General features: G+C 40.4%; 1 protein-coding gene across 3 annotated transcripts in view; it reads right to left on the bottom strand.

Moving 5' to 3' along the window:
- The window catches only part of Agpat5 (1-acylglycerol-3-phosphate O-acyltransferase 5), a 53049-nt gene extending 33652 nt beyond the window's left edge, over positions 1-19397 (bottom strand). The window contains exons 1-2 of one of the 3 annotated variants that reach the window (XM_047550211.1): positions 18828-19397; positions 4177-4246 (exon numbers count right to left, since the gene is read on the bottom strand). In XM_047550211.1, coding sequence (XP_047406167.1) covers positions 4177-4246; positions 18828-19046 — 289 coding nt within the window. In that variant the 5' untranslated portion in view covers positions 19047-19397. Of the gene's footprint in view, positions 1-1715; positions 1786-4176; positions 4247-18827 lie in introns of those variants that run through there. The other 2 variants (XM_047550212.1, XM_047550213.1) reach the window with 2 other exon arrangements.
- Positions 19398-20523: the final 1126 nt, after the last annotated feature.

The following is a 20523-nucleotide window of genomic DNA, read 5'->3' as shown; positions in this document are numbered from 1 at the left end:
GAACCAGAGAAATCAGGACTTCAAAGCCCATGGTTGCAAATTGCCTCTTTTGGTAAGAATGGAAGCGTAAAAGTGAAACGTGAAGAAAACTTCTAGTGTTAGCAGATGAATTCAAGGGTGTGAGAGTTAAAAAATATATTTGTTAAGAACCTGTGGAAAAAATATAGTTCTAGCATCACAAGCATATCCGGGGCCATGGAAATGAGAACAGATGGAGTAAAGTAAAAGAAAAAAATGTTTTAAAGCCTAGGAAATAAATCTGGAATTTAAAGAAATCAGAATAAAGTTTTAACAAAAGGGGATAGTTTTCCACAGGTTACAAGATGACTAACTCTGTCACATGAAATCCTTTAGACAACGCACATACTACCTCCATTATCCCAAAGATAGTCATTTAAACACTAAAAATTAACCTTCTAGAAAAATCTTATCAATTACTATAAATTTCTCTTTTTAATTAGGGATTATCACTCACAGGTTACCTTGCTCTTGTCTTTAAGACTTACAATTTTATGTATAAATTATGTTATAGATCCTTATGTACTGATGCCTGCAAAGATTTCTGCCTATGTTACACAGTAAAAGGCAGCTGTGTCTATTGGTCTGAGACATCTACACTAACTAGGCTACCAACTATGGTTTTTTTCTAAGGTACACAACTTTCTATAGAAGGCTTCACTTTAGTCCCTTCTAACTTAGATCAAATAAATCGTCACTGAGACAGAGTTCTTTGAAATCATATCTAAAAAACACATAACCAATTCTGTTAAAATTGTGCCTAATTTCCAAGTAGATTCAATACTAAGAACTAATTTGATATGGCTCTGTATGGTTACCAGGCTGAAGTACATCATGGTACATATTTAGAGGGTATGAAGTTAAAAACCAGATTTGGCATCTTTTCCTGAAACAATAATTTTTTCAAGTTTGGGAAAGAATAAATATATCTTTTGAAACAAGCATGGTTATGCTGTGCACTTGGATGCAACTTCCAAGAGCTGTCATAAGAAGGTACAAGATTTCCAAAATATGTCATGATCCTAATAAACTGCCCTGAGCTATGCCCTTAAACTTGAAAATTTTTGTGGAAAAGTTTAAGAACCAACTTAAGCAATCAAAAGACACAAGCTTTGTGGCATCAATATTTGCTACTGAACTGTCTTGCTGCTTATTCTTGGCTAGGTTTCAGATAGGTGACACTAGATTACAACTGACAGAATAACATATCCCCTTTGTGGTAACTGCTCATATTTTGTGTTCTGGCATAATCAGTTTAATCTGGCTAAGTCAGAATTCTTCAACAGTGAACTAAACAAAGCAGGGTCGGGCTTCCTGATCTTGAGGAGAGGTGTGGAGGGCCTGAGGAGGGGCAGAGACCTTTCATCTTCCTCAGCTCTGTCATTCTGTAACATTAGTTCCTAACTCACAAAGGTCTGTTGTAAAGAGATGCTGCATGTGAAGCACTTATCTACTATGGTGCCAGGCCGTGCAAACGGTTAGCTCTTATCCTCACTACTGCTGCTAAATGCCACCCATAAGCCATACACACTACTGGGATCATGAGATAGCCTAAATGTAAACCGCCTAAAACCTCAATCAGTAAAGAGTACACCTAAGCAACAAGCCTCCAAGAAGTTAAGTAGTCTGTCCACACATGCACAAGAACCAGGGTCCTTGACTTCAAATCCCATGTCTACTTATGACAGTTTACTCACCACACGTGCTGTTACTCAAGGAAAATTGCCACCTAAACCCAGAAAAGGGGAGCATTTGTGAGATTAAACACATAAAACAGTGTTAAAAGCAGATAGTTCAAGAAGGATGAGGAAAAGGAACAACCATTACTGTATCTTTGGTAACTCTGGAGAGAAATAAGTTAACAGAAACTAAGAATGTAGAGACAGCAAGGACATGCCAAGTGAGAACAAGGGAGGAAGGAGGAGACTCATTTAAATGTCAATTCTATCTGGACATCAGCCAGGAAACTCATTTGTTCTGGCAGGCCTCAGAGAGGGTGAACTAGAAAGCCCAAGCTGAGCAGTGGCCCTTGAAATGTTCTTTCTGCCAATTATATTTCAGAGATATTTAATTGTTCCTTTTAATATCTTCAAAAGCATTTTTTAAAAGGGCACCTACACACAAGAAGCAAAAGAACTAAGTCTGGCTAGGCTCTGGAAACCTCTGGAACCAAAAACTACATGCAGATTTTATGGGTGCATTTTTCTGGGGGAAGGTTCCATACTTTCCATTCCATACTAACTAAAGCCTGCAATTCTAAAGTAATTTAAAATCATCCCTCTGGTATGTCCCCAAGTTGGGCATTTTTAGAAAGCATTCAAAAAGCAGCCTTCCCAAATTCCAAAGGCTGGTCGTATCAGGACCCGGTGCTAAAGCAATATAAGCAATTGCGAGGCGGGAATAGAAGGAAGTGGCTCTCTAGGAGAAACGGAACCTTTCAGGGTGGCAGAGCAGGGAGTTCAAGTTGCACACTACATTCAATCCCAACACAAAAGCTGAACTGTTTCAGGTACTGTTTTCACAGGTGTTCTCCCATCACTTCTCACCCCGGAGGAGATTCATGTAAAGGCCAATAGAGCAAGCTTAAAATGACTCCTCACCACTGCCACCTCAGCCTCAGGACCATTCCCAGTACTTACTCCATGTCAGTACTAGGACCACGGCTCTGCTAAGAGCAGTATCTCCACTAAAACCTGGAAAAGGGGAAGTTGGCAGGACACTGAACAAGGAATTTCAAGAGAATCCTACTAAACAAAGAAAATTACACGTCAAATTAATGACTGGGTCAGTAATAATTAGGAAATGTGGGGTAAATTATGCTATCATAGGCCATTCCCTATGCTAGGTCCATGAATTTTTTTTTTTTTTTTTTTTAATTTGGATACCTGAACCCTGAAGAAATCTTCCTCAGCAACAGGATAAGAAAGGCAGGACTTATATCAAATAATCTGAACCAGTCCCATTAAATTAATGAAGTTGGAGAACATACACAGATAGGTCACGATTCCTATCCACTCCTGCACCTCCAGCTCTGGTCCTAGGCATCTGGATGCAGTCATGAATATGCTAAACTGAGAAAAATTCACTTCAACTGCAGTCACTTTCTACACTTACCTAAGGTACAAGTAATGAAAGCAACAAAATCACGAGGACAGCTGACTGGTAAAAACCAAGGAAAGCCATGGGCATGCATGATCTTTTTCAAAAAGAGTACTACCACTGATCGGGTGGTTTTTAGCTTTGGGCATACTGTATTTTTTTTTTTTTTTTTTTTTTTGTGGTACTGGGGATTTGAACACAGGGCCTTGTGCTTGCGAGGCAAGCACTCAACCAACTGAGCTATATCCCCAGTCCCTGTATTTTTAAAAGTAATAAAAATGGAACTTAGGAAGTAGGTATCAAAAGCAGCTACAGGTTTTAAAAATATGGAGATTTGTGTTTTTTGACTGACTTATTTGGAGAAAAAGTGCCTTAACCAATGTCACTTTCCTGGTTTTGATATTGGACTACAATTTTATAAAATATTATCATTGAGGGAAACTTGGTAGGGGGTTATGGGACTTGATACACTATTTTTACAAATTCCTGGTAATTATTTAAAAATGAACAGCTTTTGAAAAGCACCTTGACCTAATTCAAAGTCTATTGGAGACCAGTCTCCTGTGATTCCTCTGACGGACTAGCAAGCTGGAGTTAAAGCAAAGGCATGTGAAGGGCCAAAAGGAGGTAGAGACGGGACCAATGGGAACAGAAGGCCATGATCAGCGAGCAAGTGTGCAAGTTACACACCAGCCCAACTGCACAGGCTGCAGCCAGGAGTACATGGGGTGTGCACACATGACCCGCCCCACACACTCGCAAACAGCTAGGAAAGAGAAGAACGAACAGTCTAGAAAGTTGCTCCAAGGAATAGGAGGAAAGCCAGCAAACGACTTACTTACAGAGGAAGAAGCTCAGACAAATTCAGAACTTTCTCATTACCGACTTTCCAAAAAGTAAAATCACAGAAAAATAAGACAAATAGAAAATTTGCATAGAAAATGCATGTTTTAACAACTAGAAAAAGACCCACTTCATTTACATATATAAAAATATTATTGTGAATACCCATGTACCATTTGTAGAAAAACCTAAGTCTCATGCAAATGAAATACAAACCTGTGCTTTGATGATTTGCTAAATATATTATATTTTCTTTACTTTTTGGCAAATCTCCATATAGCAATATCTAAAAGATAAGACAAAAAGAAACATTACTTTGATATTTTAAAAAACGTACTACTGCAATATACAAACTAAGACAATGTGAAAAAAGTTGACAAACACATGATGTAAATATACCCATAACTAATGAAAATTAGATTTCAACTCTCAGAAGCTGCACAGACCATAAATAGCTCATGTTTATAAAGCAGACAAATGTCAGGCAGGTGAATGGTCGTAGTGTAAAGCAGAATGATCAACATCCTCAAGAGAAAGTCCACAAGAATTAATTGCTTGCTAGCAATATACAAAATTGTTCGTACCTCTTCCTTCAGATAGCCTGCCAGCTAGTGGAAGAGACATGAACGCGGCGACTATAATGACACATAGCACAAATACTGTGAAAGTACAGTACGTTTTAAAGAACTACAACTGCAAGGCTGTGCGTTCCTTAGGTGTGATTTCAGGAGATGAAAGAAAATGGTCACAAACATGAGGCCGATGAAGCAGCAGTGCTGGAGTCCTGCTGGGGTCCACCAAGCAGTGTCATGGTGAAAACCAGACAGGGGAGCTGGGGAGCTGGCAAGGAGCGCAGAGGGGAACTGACCTGAACGTCCAGTCTTTCGAGTACTATGCAAAAGATTAACACTGTGTTCTGTAGGTACTAGGGACATACGGTCAGGGGATCCGAACTCTGTGTCTGCATCAGCCACGGCAGGAGAAGGGCAATTCAGTTCCCACACGTGGGAGGAGCGGATGCCCTGAGAGCTTCCAATCCACCTGTCCGGTGCACTTCTTAAACCAGGTGGTGGAGAGAGAGGGTTCCTTTTATTAGACTTTCTGAAGTTTTATATGTCTTAAATAGCCCATGATAAATAATTTAAAGAAGCTGGGAGTACACTTCTAAAGACTTCAAAGGAATGGCTGTTAATGGTGGGTTTTACTCTGTTTTTAATTCAGGGCATGAGAGTACCTTGTCATCATGGAGTAGCAAAATTATGAATTAGCTAAGGTTTTTTAGATCTAGTTCATCCACAGGGACTATCTTTTGCTCATGAAACTATTCATTGATATCTTAACAAGAAAGAAAAGGACATTAATGCAATATCTTTGTAGAAAATGCAACTAGGTGACATAAAGTTCCAAAAGTCAGGGACGCAGACTGAGGTTTCTGCCATGTCTGACAACCACATAGTGCTATGGATCTAACAAGTACAAACATATGTCCAAATTTTTAAAATAATGTTTATCAAGGGCATAAATAAATACAGTAAATAAATAAACAAAACAAAATGTTTGATCTGTGCAGGGTTAAGACAGGGTGGGATTCCAGATCGTGAGCCCACTCCCTTAATGAGGAGCACACCTCCTTCAGGACCCTCGGGTACACACTCGATTTAACAGTACTGCAGATAGATCTGCGGCACGTTCAGGTTCCGCTTCCTTGGGTAGATATCCAAGGGTCTTGCAGACAAAGCCTGGCCCTCAAGCTGAAGGCAACACCTGAACCCTCCAAAAGCTCCTTTCTCACCTTCTTGTAGAGATCTATTAAGAAACTTGCTAGGCTGCAGTCTTTGAAGATAGAAGGCAAACAAGCTATTAAAAGGCAGTTTTCACAAGATTACAGATTCCAGTACCAACCATGGGAAACATATCACTTCAAATTCTTTTATAAACCTAAACAAATCTCATTTTAAAGTCAAACAAGCATGTGAGGGTAGAGAAGAAAGCACAAAAATTAGTACAATCATCTAATGTCTCTCAGTGTAAATGGTGGGTCCAATCTAGGTTTTACACTTAGGCAGGATGAGGAGTACAGAAGCCAAGTTTCTTGTTCAAAAATCCATGAGCAGATAATGGCATCAACAGCTTAAAATTCTGCACATCACCATGTTGGGGGCTTTGTCCATTTACCATACCTCCATGGAAGCCTTAAAATACTACAATTTTCTATTTTTGTTTGTGGATGCAGCATGAACCTGAAAGCTTTGTAGGAAAGGCCATCTCTTCTTAGTAGATATTTCTACCTCTACCAATTAATTTCTCTACCTTTAAAAAAAAAAGAGCACACAACATATATTTGATGGAACAAATAAAGTATACAGACTACGTTAAAAAAATTTGTATCTGTCATCCCTACAAAACTAATAATCCCACCTTGAAATGACTTGCAAATAACTGGTAACTTCAGTATTTTGTTTGATTAGCTCAAAGTTAAATTTGTTCAATATTTAAAATCCAACCCTCAATGATATCTACAGAAAGCATAAACAATGAATTCAACTGGGTAAAATGAACAGAGAAATGTAATTCAACTACAAAATTTTACTACACATGATTATATACCCATAAATATTTTTCTTCCATATGCATATCAAATTGAAAGAAATGCTATTTCCAACTGAATTGCAAAAAATGGTAAGCCTTTGACAAAATAAAGTTTAAAATCTCAAAGTAGGTATTTGGACGACAGCCTCTTCTCTAAGATTTTCCACTCACAGCCTAAACACAAACTGTTTGGAATCCAAGAAATAAGAAGCTACAAAATACAGGAGCCTATCATATTTAAGACTTAACGGATCTGAGATAAAGTAAGTGAAATGGTAAACTAAATCTTAACATAACAGATGTAAACCATTACTAAGTATTTAGATACTGATAAACCAAAGGCAGGAATGTATAAGTTCAAGGCTGGCTTATTGAATATACTCAGTTTTTAAGATCATACATTATTGAGGACAAAAGGATAAATAGGCATTTCACACTAAGAAATATAAAATTTCTTCCATTCATTGAAGTGGAAAGGTTATGTGTTTAAAAGTCTACTAACATGGGGGAGAAGAAACAGTTTTCATTTGAAGAATACAGATTTTCAAAATATTTAATAATCGCTATCTTATTAAGAAGTACATGGCTGAGATAACTGTAATATTTTCGAATTTTAAAAAAGCACTGAAGAACTTAAAAACGTCCAGGCGTACAGACGTAAGCTCGTCACGTGACGCACAGCACACCTGCACTCCCCCTGGTGGCCAGCCCGACAGCGGCCTTCCTCCTTGTCACTGGCTCTCCACCGAAGCCTCTGCACCTCCTGCCAGCACCTGCCGAGCAGCAGCCCCAGCCCAGGCCCACATCAGGATGCGCCCTGCAGACTCACTCACATGTCATGTCCCTCCCGGCCTGCAAGCTCCGGGGTGGCGGGAACAGAGTCCAGGACCCCAGATAGTCTTCAACAGATGTTCACTGAATCACTCAGTTTGACTTTTGTATTTCACAAGTACAGAAAACTGTACCTCGTTTTCAACATAAAATTAGTTTTGGATTAAATGTAGACTTTTTCGCTTTACTTTGATTATATTTTTACATTGTTTTTAATTTGCTTCCAGGACATGTATACCACTTGAAGACTTTCTCTTTGGTCTTACGAAAGGCAGTAAAATGAAATTAAAGTGTTTAACACCCAAGACCTCGAACTATCACCCCCATAGGGGACATAAAATTACATAGAGTTCTTGCTTTGTTTAAAAAATACATTCATTTATTCTCAATAAAGTCCATTGTCCTCCAGCATGTAAAAATTGAAATATGATAAATATTTAGAAAATAAAATTCATTGTCTTTAAATACAATGATGTTGAAAGGAATCATAATATGTCACCTTAAAATATGCCCCTGTGGCCTAAGAATTCAACTAAAGACAACTAAGAAACAGCAGCCACAGGAAGAGGCTTGGCCCCCAGCCCTTCGCCTGAAGGCAGGGCATACATTTCCCTGTGGAAGATGACATGATGTCCCTTTGTAAAACTGTTCCCCTCTCTTTCATCAGGAAGACCAGAAACTGCCAGTGTGAGTCTACATGACAGTCCATACTAAGCCACCCCTGTATGCCATATATCTCTTGGTCACCCTCCCCACAATTTACCACCCACAGTAGCCCAAACTCCCTTTTTCTAGACCCTTTTTCTTTTGCCTAGTCATTTGCTCACAATTTACCGTCCTTTCTAAAAGTCATACGTAGATCTCCTGTGCATGTAGAGATATTAACATCAGTAAAATCTGCATGTTTTTTTCTCCTGTGAATCTGTCTTTTGTCCATGTAATTCGCAAGCACCAGCCACCCAGCCTAAGAGAGCAGAAAAGGCTTTCCTCCCCTACACTATAACAATGTTCAGTAAATAGCACAGGCTTAAAACCATTAGACTTGGATTAACACTTGAACTTGAATCTGAGCCCACAACCTCACCATGAGAATCTGATCTATAAAGTCTTGAACCTCAACACACCTCTCTGTAGAATGAATCCAATAACAATAACTACTCCCGATGGGGCTGTGGTAAAACCCAAAGGCCAGTAAACTACTTCACAAAACATATGGAACATGTAACCTCTCAAAAAAATGTCATATTGCTGTTATCATCCAATACAAAAAATTGTTTCATTCAAAACTGCTCTGTGGGGCTGGGGAGATAGCTCAGTTGGTAGAGTGCTTGCCCTTGCAAGCACAAGGCCCTGGGTTCAATCCCCAGCACCGCAAAAAAAAAAAAACTGTTCTGTGATTAATAGATAAAAGAGTATCTTTCTTTTATTTTTTTTCTCCCCTCTGAGGGAGGAGGGATTCGAACCCGGGTCCTTGTGCATGCTAGGCAAGTGCTCTCCCAACAAGAGCTATTTCTTCAGCTCTAATAGATAAAAGAAACAGCTGTCTAGACTATTTTCCTCTCCCCAGTCTTACTAGCAATGCAGTTGTAATTTTAATTTAAATGACTGTATATACAATTTACACTCTATGCTTCAACCATTTGAAATGAATTGTAAGTATAGTGAATGAATTTTTTAGATGGTTTTGTTGTTTGTTTTGGTTTGGTTTGGTTTTAGAACTGGGTATTTAACTCAGAGTGCTTTACCTCTGATCTATACCCCAGCCCTTTTTTATTTTTATTTATTCTATATTATTTTGTACCAGGATTGAACTCAGGTGCACTTAACCATTAAGTCATATCCCTAGTCCTTTTTATTTTGAGACAGGGTCTTGCTTAGGGCCTTGCTAAGTTGCTGAGGGTGGCTTTGAACTTCTGATTCTCCTGCCTCAGTCTCCCGAGTTGCTGGGATCACAGGCATGTACCACCATGCCTGCCTTTATTTTTTATTTTGAGACAGGTCTTACTAAGTTGCTGAATGCCTAAGTTGCTGAGGCGAGTCACGAACTTGCAATCTTCCTGCCTTAGCCCCTGGAGTCACTGGAATTATAGCACACACAACTATGCCTGGCTTAAGTGTATTTTTAAATGAATTTTTAAGCGTATTTTTATGTTCAAAAAATAGTCATGCCCCAGGTAATGACACTTTGGTCCACCATAGATAGCATATGCAACTATAATAGTGCCCCAGATGATTAATAATGATGCTGAGAAAGTCCTATTGCCTAGTGACAATAGACATCTTAGTGACTGCATTACTCCTGTGTCTGTGGTGATGGTGTAAACAAGCCCACTGTGCTCTGTCATATAAAAGTACAGTCATACGATTTTGTAGGGTAAATAACACTCAAACACTGTTAACGGTCTGTTTGCTATCCTATACTTTTTATTGCTATTTTATAGTGTACTCCATTCACTTATGAAAAAGAATTTATGTTATGCCTTGACAACCCATGTTCACAGCATCAAGGAGTCATATCAGGTGACCACCTACATCTGTGTAAGTACACTGTGATATTTGCACACTGAAATCACTAAATGTCACACTTCTCAAAACATGTCCTTGTTGTTAAGCAACACATGACTATATTACCAGTTAACCGGTAAGAGATTTGTACTATAAAGCATACAAAAACTGTGGTCCTGGGCTGGGGAGATAGCTCAGTTGGTAGAGTGCTTGCCTAGCAAGCACAAGGCCCTGGGTTCGAATCCTAGCACCACAAAAAACGAAAACAAAAAAACTGGTCCTATACTTTGGTCCAATTTGAAATATTTCATTGAACAGTAAAATTATGATGCATTTCTGAAACAGGATTAAATTAGTAAATACTTATTTGGCTAATAATCAGAATGTAAGACAATTATCATATGATATCTAAATCAAACCTCAGAGATTACAAAACTCATATATACATGCATATTTCTTGGTACCATTTTTATTTTAGAGTGTTTTTTTTTCCTCAACTCCTCTGATGTACCAGTCACTGAGTAGGCAATCTCATTTATTGTCTCATTTAGTCTTAAAAACAACAAAAAATATTCCACTTAAGGATGAGAATATTGAAGTTGAATAGTTGACTTGATTAACTTTGGGACACAGCGCAGAAGAGAAACAGAAATTAGACCTAGGTTTCTCACCCCAAGATACTCAAATCTCAACTATGATAAAATTATTAGCTGTAAAATTTCCAAATAAAAAATGTCAAGGCTTCTCATATATTAGCAAATAAAAAGAAACAAAAAAATTTCCTACAGAAATACATATTAAGAATGAGCGGGGCTGGGGAGATAGCTCAGTCGGTAGAGTGCTTGCCTGATAAGCACAAGGCCCTGGGTTTGATCCCCAGCACCCAAAAAAAAAAAAAAAAAAAAAAAAAGAATGAGCGTGAAGCCCCAGGTCAGTGCACAGAGCCCTCCTTAGTGACAAGGCACCCACTGACCTGAATCACCTGCTAACAGAAGCAACAGCTCCACCCATGAAGGACACTCCAGGACTCAGTTGCATGACACCCTTATTTCTAAAGTTCTTTGCTAATCTCTCTATTTTGGTCTTTATCTCACTATACGCTCAGGGGTTTTCTCTTTTAATCAACTTCTTCCTGCACTAAATGATGCGCTACTTGAGGGCAGAGACTGTTATTAATCCAAAACACTAGCACCTCTCTGTAGTTAGCACCTAATAAAACATAACTTCACTCTCTAGGTGTCATCAACCCTCATTTCCTTCCGCTTCTAGAATTCTCACCCCAAGATAGGAGACAGAAAAGTTGTCTTCCCAAATAGCACTTGTGCTTATGCATACATACTGTCCTCTAAAATACCCATGCCTCTAAAATACTCTTATTGTGGGTTTTTATGGCTAGTCCCCAGAGAAACAGGAAACAAAACACACCTTGGAGAACTGCATGAGTTCAAAATTGCAAAAACGACAGGCTTTTACTGACAAATAAGCAAGGCTTTATGTTTCCTGTAGTTCTAGTACTGCTTCTTGTATAGTGCCTCTAATCTTACTCCCGAGGGTGGAGTTCAGGGTTCTTCCCTCTTTATTTAAGTAAAGAATGAAGAGCCTCACTAAACCTGCAGTCCCTGTTAACCAAAACTTGTCCACTCGTAGGGCCATTCAAGTGAGATCCATTATACAACCGCAGAAATGCAGAGTGGCGTTCTCTGTAGAGCACTGTGCCTTTCTGTTAAAAGGGAAAAACCAAGTCAAGTTATTCTCCCCTTTACTGCCAGCTCCAAGAGGTTATAGTCTGAAGTGAGGTCCCATATACACAATAAGAGATGCTAACTTCATGTCAAAATTATGTTACTCTTACATAAAAGTAATCTTGACACTGAGATGGGGTGAGACCTTGATAGATGAGGAACAGCCGGGATTTGAGTGAGAATTAAGCATATAGGAGTCCAAAAGGACACTGTTTAGAGTACTCTGACAAAAAGGGAAGGAAAGAGGGAGGAAGGAGTAGCTGGGCTAGACTAAAACCAAGAAATGGAGCTGAACAGAAATTTAGCCAGGTTCCAATGTTGTGCTTTTGGTGCTTCACATCTGTTCTATCAATTGAGAATTTCTTTTCCCTACACACACCGTTACTATGTTACTTTTACTCTAAGAAAAAATGCAAAGTAGCTCATGACAACTGATAAGCACATTCTGAAGTAACCCCAGCAAAGAATTAAGAGTTCCTTTATCTGTCTCACAAAGTTAATAAATGCAACACGTCAACAATTTCAGATTATTTTCTATTGTAGTTGTCTGTCCTTATTTTTCCTAGCATGAGTAACTTGAGAGTGGGGAACACATTTCAACAAATATAACCATAAAACCTGACGATACTTTGTCAGAACATGGCGACCCTGAAACTAGACTGCCTTGAACTAAATCTTTACTTGCTTGAAGATTACAGGCAGGAACCACCTGTGCCTCAGTTTTCTCAACTGTAAAAAGGGAAGAGCAATGTCTACCTTGCAAGAATGAAAAGATCCACATAATAGAACAATGCTGGAACACAGTAGTATTTACCAAGTGCTGACCCTCCCTTGTTTTTTCATTTCTTTTTCTCAATTCCAATCCAAGCCCTTGTTGGCTCTTTCTAAAACAGATCTGGAAATCTTTCCAACCCTGTGATGTCCACCTTTCTACCATCCAGCCATCACCTCTCACCTGGATTATCACAATATCTTCCAAACTCACCCTTTTTCCAAAGAGAAAACATGTCACTTGCTCAGGGAAGTTTTTTCAAACCTCTACCTCCTCTTACTAGGCTAAACAAACTCACATGGTACAGTAAATTTTAATTATCTTGTTATTGCTTATCTTCCCCACTTGAATGTGAGCCCAGCAAGAGCAAGTACCATGTCTATATTTTTCTTCACCCTTTTGTAACCAGCACAGCTCACCCAGAAAATTGTGCACACACAAATATTTGAAGGATGGATGACTGATTTATTGCTAGGTTCAAGAGTCACTACTGGGCACTGGATTGTCAAGTTATTAATATCAACTTCTGTTTAAGAAACATAAGAAAATCAGTTTCTAATTCTATTGAAGAAGCATCAACTCTCAGTTTCTTCAGTTCCTCAAAATTAGACAAATTTATAAAGGAGGGAAACGCCCCGAGTCACATCTTCCTTTGCTTTCCCTCACAGCAGCCCGGGAGAGCTATGCAGGGTCACTACGAAACACCCCTGGAAGTTCATTTAATGAGTCTGCCCATAGTTTAAGCATTTATGCAAACACCCTTGGAAGAAACCTAAAGTTACACACCAAACCATTTCATACCTGGAAAAGTGTGGGGGCGGGTAGGAAGAGGGGAAACTTTAACTTCCTCAAGATATTCGGGCAGTGTTTGAATGTTTTATTGCCTCTGTGATTTAAAATTCAAAACTAAGACATTAAAAACTTTATACAAATGCAATTTAAATAACTGGTTTGTAAAAAGTGTAAAAACAAAGTTCTGATTACATTTCTACGATCTTCTATCTCACTAAGGTTCCCTAGTTGGAATTGTATTTGCTTGGAATTGTTTGATTTCCTGTATCAAAGGTCTGTACGATTCTGCTTAAGCAAACAAATGCAAAGGCACACCCAAGCCCCCTGTCTTCCTCACCCAGTCAAGCCTAAGGGCAATAGCCATTTAAGGTCTTATGGTGGATGACAGCAGAGGAAAATAAAACTGAAAAGACAATCCATTTACATTCTGTTTATGACTATGAATACTAGGGAAGACTCCAAATACTGGGGCAGAATGTGGAAAGAATTCAGACATGTAATAAGTAAGGCGGGGTTGGTACAGTTGACTTGTATGGTGTCTTCTTCAATCCCAAGTAAATATGTTCAATTCCAAGAGTTCAGCTGCTTTCACAGCAAGATACAGAATGCACATTTAACTCATTAAGAGATCAGAACTCAGCCAGGTGCAGTGGTGTACACCAGTAATCCCAGCAGTTCAGGAAGCTGAGGCAGAAAATGGTCAGTTCAAAGCCAGCCTCAGCAATTTAGTGAGGCCCTAAGCAACTCAGTGAGATCCTGTCTCCATAAAATATATATATATATACATATATATATATATTTTAAAAAATATTTAATATTTAATATTTTAAAAATATTATAAAAAATATTTTTAAAAGGCTGGGGATATGGCACAGTGGTTAAGCATCCCTGGATTCAATCCCCAGTAACAAAGAAAGAAAGGGAAAAAAAAAGTTTAGGATTCTTTTGATGAAGTAGTACTATAAGTTTCTAAATAGGAAGTCTTTTATTGTCTTTGAGAAGCTTGAAAAATGTTTCAGTTAAAATATGAATCACTAAAGAAATTAGGAGTATTTGGAACACATCCTACAAACATCAAAATCTTAGACTTAATTATTTATCTTGCTTTCTGTGCTTTTCAAACTATTTTACCCTTAAAGCAGGTCAACTAAAAAGCTAAGTTTATTTTAAATAAACTAAGAATCTCACATTTAACTGTCACAATATGTTAATACTGGCAAGGGAGGGGATTAGCAGTCAGAACCATTCATGGAAAATACATTTTTAAGTAAATTCCAAAAGCTACCAACTGATTCAAGTGGTAATATAATAGTGATTAAAATACTCATTAGGTGTTGATGAAGAGGTCTGGATCGTATCACTAGACAACTGGTCTGCAAATATCAGTGTTCAGTTCTGTTTTTTATTGGAAAAGAGAATGATTTTAAAAAGAAGGTATTCTGACATTTGAAAAAACTGCAGTTACTTTTCTAGTTTCACAAAACATGTTAAGATCTTCATTATCTATCATCACTATTCACTACTGTCTGCGAGCTACCTCCACACAGCATACATCCAGGATCCTACGGTGGAAGGTCGGCACAGACAGCTTCGGCTCCACGACTACGATGGCAGCAGGAAGGCGGCCTCCACGCCCTTCTCAGGAGTCAACCACTCCCTTTGCTGGCCCCGCTTCCTATTCAGCTTCCCACAAGTTTGCCTTCAACTCTGGCTCGAGGACACACTTGGCTTCTTATTTGGAGTCCAGACATCGCACATTTAAGTTCCTACCTATCCTGTATATTTCTTAGGATATGTGAACACACCCAAATGCCAATGTCTTCACCATATTATGTATAATAAAGTCTTAACACAGAAGTTATATTACCTCTAATTAATCAAGTTTTCAGTTTTGTTTCATTTTGTGGTTCTTTTTTTTTTTTTGGGGTGCTGGTAATCGAACCCAGGGCCTTGTGCTTATAACGCAAGCACTCTACCGACTGAGCTATCTCCCTAGCCCCTCATTTTGTGGTTCTTTTCGAACTTTGTGGGGTATACTATCAGAAGATAATTTCAGAATCAATTAAGAATTAAAAGAACATCAAAACGAATAAAAAACTGCCACTGATTCTGAAAATAAGACAACTAATCAATGCTCTATGGGATATGTGAAGGTAAACACATAATTAAGAAATGAAACTATTACGGAAAATAATTTTAAAAAGTATCTTTAGTATAAGGAATGAGGTCCCTTTTATTCTAGCATGCTAAAGAAAGCAAAGACCTAATGTATTTTTTAAAAAGTAAATAATTCAATAGGACAAAATTAAACTAAGAAATAACAACAAAATACTGAACAGGCAGAACTATGGCATCCACTACTGTCAGGGCTGAAGGGTGCCCCTGAAAGCACATCTCGTTTTAAGTCTGGGAGCTCCTGAATGTGCCCTGACTTGAGAAACTGGTCTTTGCAGGTATTTAAGTGAGAATCTTGAGAGGAGTGACCATTCTGGATCATATGGGCAGACCCTTAACTCATCCTTGTAAGAGAAAGACAGGGAGGCTTGAACCAGAGTTGAAGGCAATGGCACTGGGCTGGGAGACAGCGACCAGAGGGATGTGGTCCCAAGTCAAGGAATGCTGACAGCAGCAAAGAGCTGAAAGAGAGCAAGGCCAGCTCTCCCCTGGAGCCTCTTAGAGGGACTACTACCCAGTCTGCAATTTGATTTCAGACTTCTAGCCTCAGAACTGTGAGAATAAATGTATTTAAGCTCAGTCTGTGGTGCTCTGCTATGGCAGTTCACAAGAAAATTACACACTTAAATCAATGCTTTTTTTTTCTTTTTAATTTGTTTGGCAGTATTGGGGACTGAACACAGGGCCTGGTTCATGCTAGTCAAGTGTTCTACTACTGAGTCGCATCCTCAGCATCCCCCTCTTTTTTATATTTTGGGACAGGGTCTCACAAACTGCCCAGGCTGAAATCGAACTGGGGATCTTCCTGCCTCAGGCGCCACATGACATGCCTGGCTGAATCAATGCCTCTCACAATAGTAAAAAGACTCATGTTGATTTGCAGTGGATCTCAAATTAAGTGGCATGCACAAAATTTTAAAAATTCGTTTTACTTATTCTGAAGGAAAAATGAAGGTATACCTAGTAGAGTGTCAATACTAATGAGAGACTCTGGAAGAACCTAAATAAAAGGATATATAAGTTATAAAGAGTAATTTTAGAAACACTGATTGAAATTTTTTCCTATCTCAAAGATACATATGAAAATAGGGAAGAACAGATGTTTACCTAGACTCCAATGGGATATCCAAGTAACTTGCTGGAAGCAGATTTTCCTGCCAAGAACAGGTAGTAAACTTCATGGACCTACCTTCCTTCAGCTTAAAAATTTTATGCAAAAAAAAAAAAAAAAAAAAGCACCATAACTACTACAAACAATTTCCTTTTAAAATTAAAAGGCATTGAAAAATATTAATTTAAAAAATATTCTGATCTAAAAATGCTTCTTTAGAGTGTATAACCTGAGTTTTATCTAAAAACTTACATCCTCTTAAACTACTAAAAATTTCCTTCTGAAATGAGCCAACAAACAGTATTTTATACAGAATAAGAGGATTACCAATAGACTTGTAAATGAAAGCTGACAATTCAAATTCTTAAAAGCCTGTCAAAAAAATAGAAAAGCTAAAATTTTAATCAAACATCTCCATGACAAAGTTAATGATGAAAAATAATAGATTAGAAATAAGAGTAAGGTGGCAGAATATCCCCATGAATCTTTTTCCTTTTTATTTTACATTTGAAGATAATTACTTATTCCTCTATTGATCTATTCTTAAAGGAAACCACCAATAAATATCAGAACGTAGACCTGCTTACACAGGACACCCAGATTTTAGAAAAAGACTAAAACATTCAAAATACCCTGCTCTGTCACTAAATAGCAAATAACTCTTTCAAAAAAAATTCTTGGTTCTACGTTTTTAATAACTGTTCATAAACTGCCTCTGATGATCAGTGAGCAATTGCATTTAGTATCCCTGACAAGCTTTTATCAAGGGACACTCATTAAGTAAAATTCTGAGTTATACTTAAGGATCAGCAGACACCCTTTCACAAATACATGATGATTATGAATGGATATTGGACTCTTTTACTAGAAATAACAGGGAAAAATCAGTAAATTAAATGTTTTTAAAACCACTTGCTAGGAAATCAAGAATTGGACATTTTAGTCAGCAATATACAAAGTAAGGTGAGTAATTTCAGAAATTCAGAAAGACTATGAAGTTTTACAATTGCTAAACACAAACAACTCCAAAGGCATATTCTACATTACACTGCATAGAACACACTATTTTTTAGACAAAAGTAAAACAACCCACTACAGGTAGAATAAATTTTCCAAGAAGTGAGTGACATGTTCTTAGTTGTCATATGATGTGAAATTAAAAACTTAACCATCATAAAAACCACACTTTTAAACTAACTTAGTGAAGTAAGAGCGCATGGGGCGAACAGATCACCCTTAATTTGTGAAAATCTTAAATGAGGTCCACTCTAAAAGTCACTTGCCAGGAAATCATGATCTGGAACAGTGATTTTTCTTTCTTTCCCAGGAAACACTTAAAAGATGATGATTTAAGTGGAGGCCCTGGCCTTTCCTAGTTTCCTTGCGCACAAATAATCTCCAAGCGCAGCAAACTCAGTAAGGAATCAATAGTTCGACTGCAAATTCAATGTAGTAGCACCTGACCACAGGATGAAAACAGCTTCTCTAAATGGAAAAAAAAGAAAGGCAATAAGACTAAAAATGATCCGGTACTGGTGTCCCCACCCAACTTCAAGGAGGGAGGGGGTGGAGGAGGCTAATAGCGCATTCGGAATAACCAAGAATCAAGCTCTTCTTTGAAACTGAGAGAGAAAAAATTCACATTTTTATGAGACTTCAAATAACTAATGTTAAGACCTTCTACTTTTGTTTTTCAAGTTTAAACTACATTACACTCTCTATAGAGAAAGAAACAGTAACAGGGAGAAAGCAATCCGACAAAAGATCAGACACACATTTAAACCTAGTCAAAGTTGGAAAGACCTGTATCTACATGCCGTAGGGCTTCTATTGTAACAAATGTATCAATTTCCTCGCCCAGCTCTCCTTTGTACAGGGGAAGAACTCAAGAGACAGTTTTATTTATCCTCCAAATGGTAACATCAGTAGCAAGAGCTCCTTTTAAAAACGCACTTCTGAGTGCAAACGGATCCTGTTCCGACCTTACCACCTTCTTGGATGAAATCCCAAAAAAACAGCCCAAGGCTTGCCCTACTTAAAGTGTTCATCTCACCTACAGTGCCAGGCACCAAGACAGAAAGCAACACCAGTCCGGGGCAGGGGGCGGGGACGCTGGCAGGGGCGGAGGATCGCACTTGCAGCCTCGGAACGACGTTACTACCGCTTCTGAGAGACTCCGAGGACCTGCGAGGAACCTCAAAGTGAAAACGAGAAACTTCCCCCACGGTGGGAGGACCGGTGCTAGCACGTGTTCTTGGGCTGGACCTGCCAAGCAGGCCGGAACGCTCTGAAGCCCCCGGGGTCGGGGCTCAGGTGGACGCGGAGGCGCCGCGGGCGCGGAGGGGCTCACCTGCACCCCGGTGTAGTTCTCGAAGAAGAAGAGCACCATGCTCTGGTAGACCCAGTACAGCCGGTCGTCCACCGCCTGGTAGAAACGGGAGGGCAGGAAGGCGGACAGCAGCCGCCAGACCCCCCAGGCCAGCACGTAGGTGGGCGCCGAGCCCAGGAGCACGACGCCCGGCAGCAGGTAGCGCATGGAGTAGGTGTGGAGCACCAGGGACAGCAGCATCTTCCCGGCTCGGCGGCCGCGGGCTCCGCCTGCCCTCCCCGCCCGGCGCCGGGCCTCAGCCGCGGCCGGCGCGCGGCCAATCACGGCGCGGGGCCGGGCGCGCCGCCGCCCCCTCACCTCCCAGGCCCCGGCCGCCGAGACGCCGAGCCCGCCACCCGCTCCCGGCCTTCGTCCCCAGCCGCATGGGCCGCGCCGCCGCCGGGGCGCGGGCGAGCAGTGCGGGCAGTGCGGGCGGCGCGCTGCTCCTGGCCGCAGCGCGAGGGGACGCGTGGCCCTGTGGGGCTCGCCGCTCAGGAGCGCTGACACCCCATGACCCTCGCCCGTCACCAGGTCCCCTGCCGGGGGCGGGGCTCCGCGGCAATAACACTGCTCCCTATTGGCCACCCGTCACCATGGTCTCCGCTGGGGGGCGGGCCTCCGCCTGGAAACACGCCCTCCAATTGGCCAATTCCTGCGGACGGTTGAGCTGAAACTGCCGCCCGGTGCGCCGGGGACGGGCTCCCGCCACTGCGCATGCTCCCCATCTGGGTCTAGCTGCGGATGCGCCAAGGGAGGCGCTGACTCGGAGCACCCGAGAGAAGGTGGGTGCGGGCCGGAGCAGGGGCAGGCGTGCGTCTGCCCTTCGGTGGACCTGCGCCCCGCCGGGCTGAGCGTCCCTCGGGCTGCCTGGAACGAGCCCTCATGCCTGCGAACCCCTGGAAGGGCGCGGCGGCGAGACGCGCGTGCGTTTGGGGAGCCCCGGGCACGCGCCGGACCTTGTGGGGGCCGCGAACGTTTGTCCAGCGCATGGTGGGAAGGTCAACGAGATGCAGTTCGAGTGGTGACAGTGGGTGTTTTGAGCGCTGTCAGCAGTCCCAGCACGGACAAGTGGCAGGACGCCTTCCGCCCCGTCGTCTACCAAGGCCAGGCCTTAGCGAGAGTGCGCGCGTGTTGCAGAGTTAGGCTCCTTTTTCTTGCATCACAGGAATGATGATAATAACATGTTTGCGCGGTACCGAACAGGATGTTTCCAACAGTTGATTTGATTAGACCTTTTCGAAATTCACTCTTGCTTCACTTCCCCCGGGGCCTTGGTATTTGACTTGTTTCGGTTTTTTGGTTTTTTTTCCCCCGTTTTTAATTTGAAACCTCGTGTTTTCAGGTGTAGTACTTAAAGCCTGTAGCTGAGAAAGTGCCCACAGTTGGACAAACTTCAAAACAAAAAAAGAAACAAATTGAATGCTTACTGAAAGAATGCTGTGTATTCCCCTAACACATTCTTAAGTTGACATGAAAAGTTTTTTTTAAGTCCTAAATTTAGTTGCAAAGGGAATAGATTCTGATGAGTTTTAAGTACCGTTTTGAAAATAAAGTGACTACAAAAACCTTAAATGAACCCAGCGGGTCGTTAGTACCATAGTGAATTTATACCTACCCTGATACATTTTAAATATCCTGAAGCCTTTTACCAGTTGGAAAATTTGCACTGAATTTTTCT

This window comes from Sciurus carolinensis, chromosome 4 (assembly GCF_902686445.1).
Source record: "Sciurus carolinensis chromosome 4, mSciCar1.2, whole genome shotgun sequence".
Classification (NCBI taxonomy): domain Eukaryota; kingdom Metazoa; phylum Chordata; class Mammalia; order Rodentia; family Sciuridae; genus Sciurus; species Sciurus carolinensis.
The sequence above is the reverse complement of the archived record's forward strand: the minus strand, read 5'-3'. Positions and strand labels throughout refer to the sequence as shown.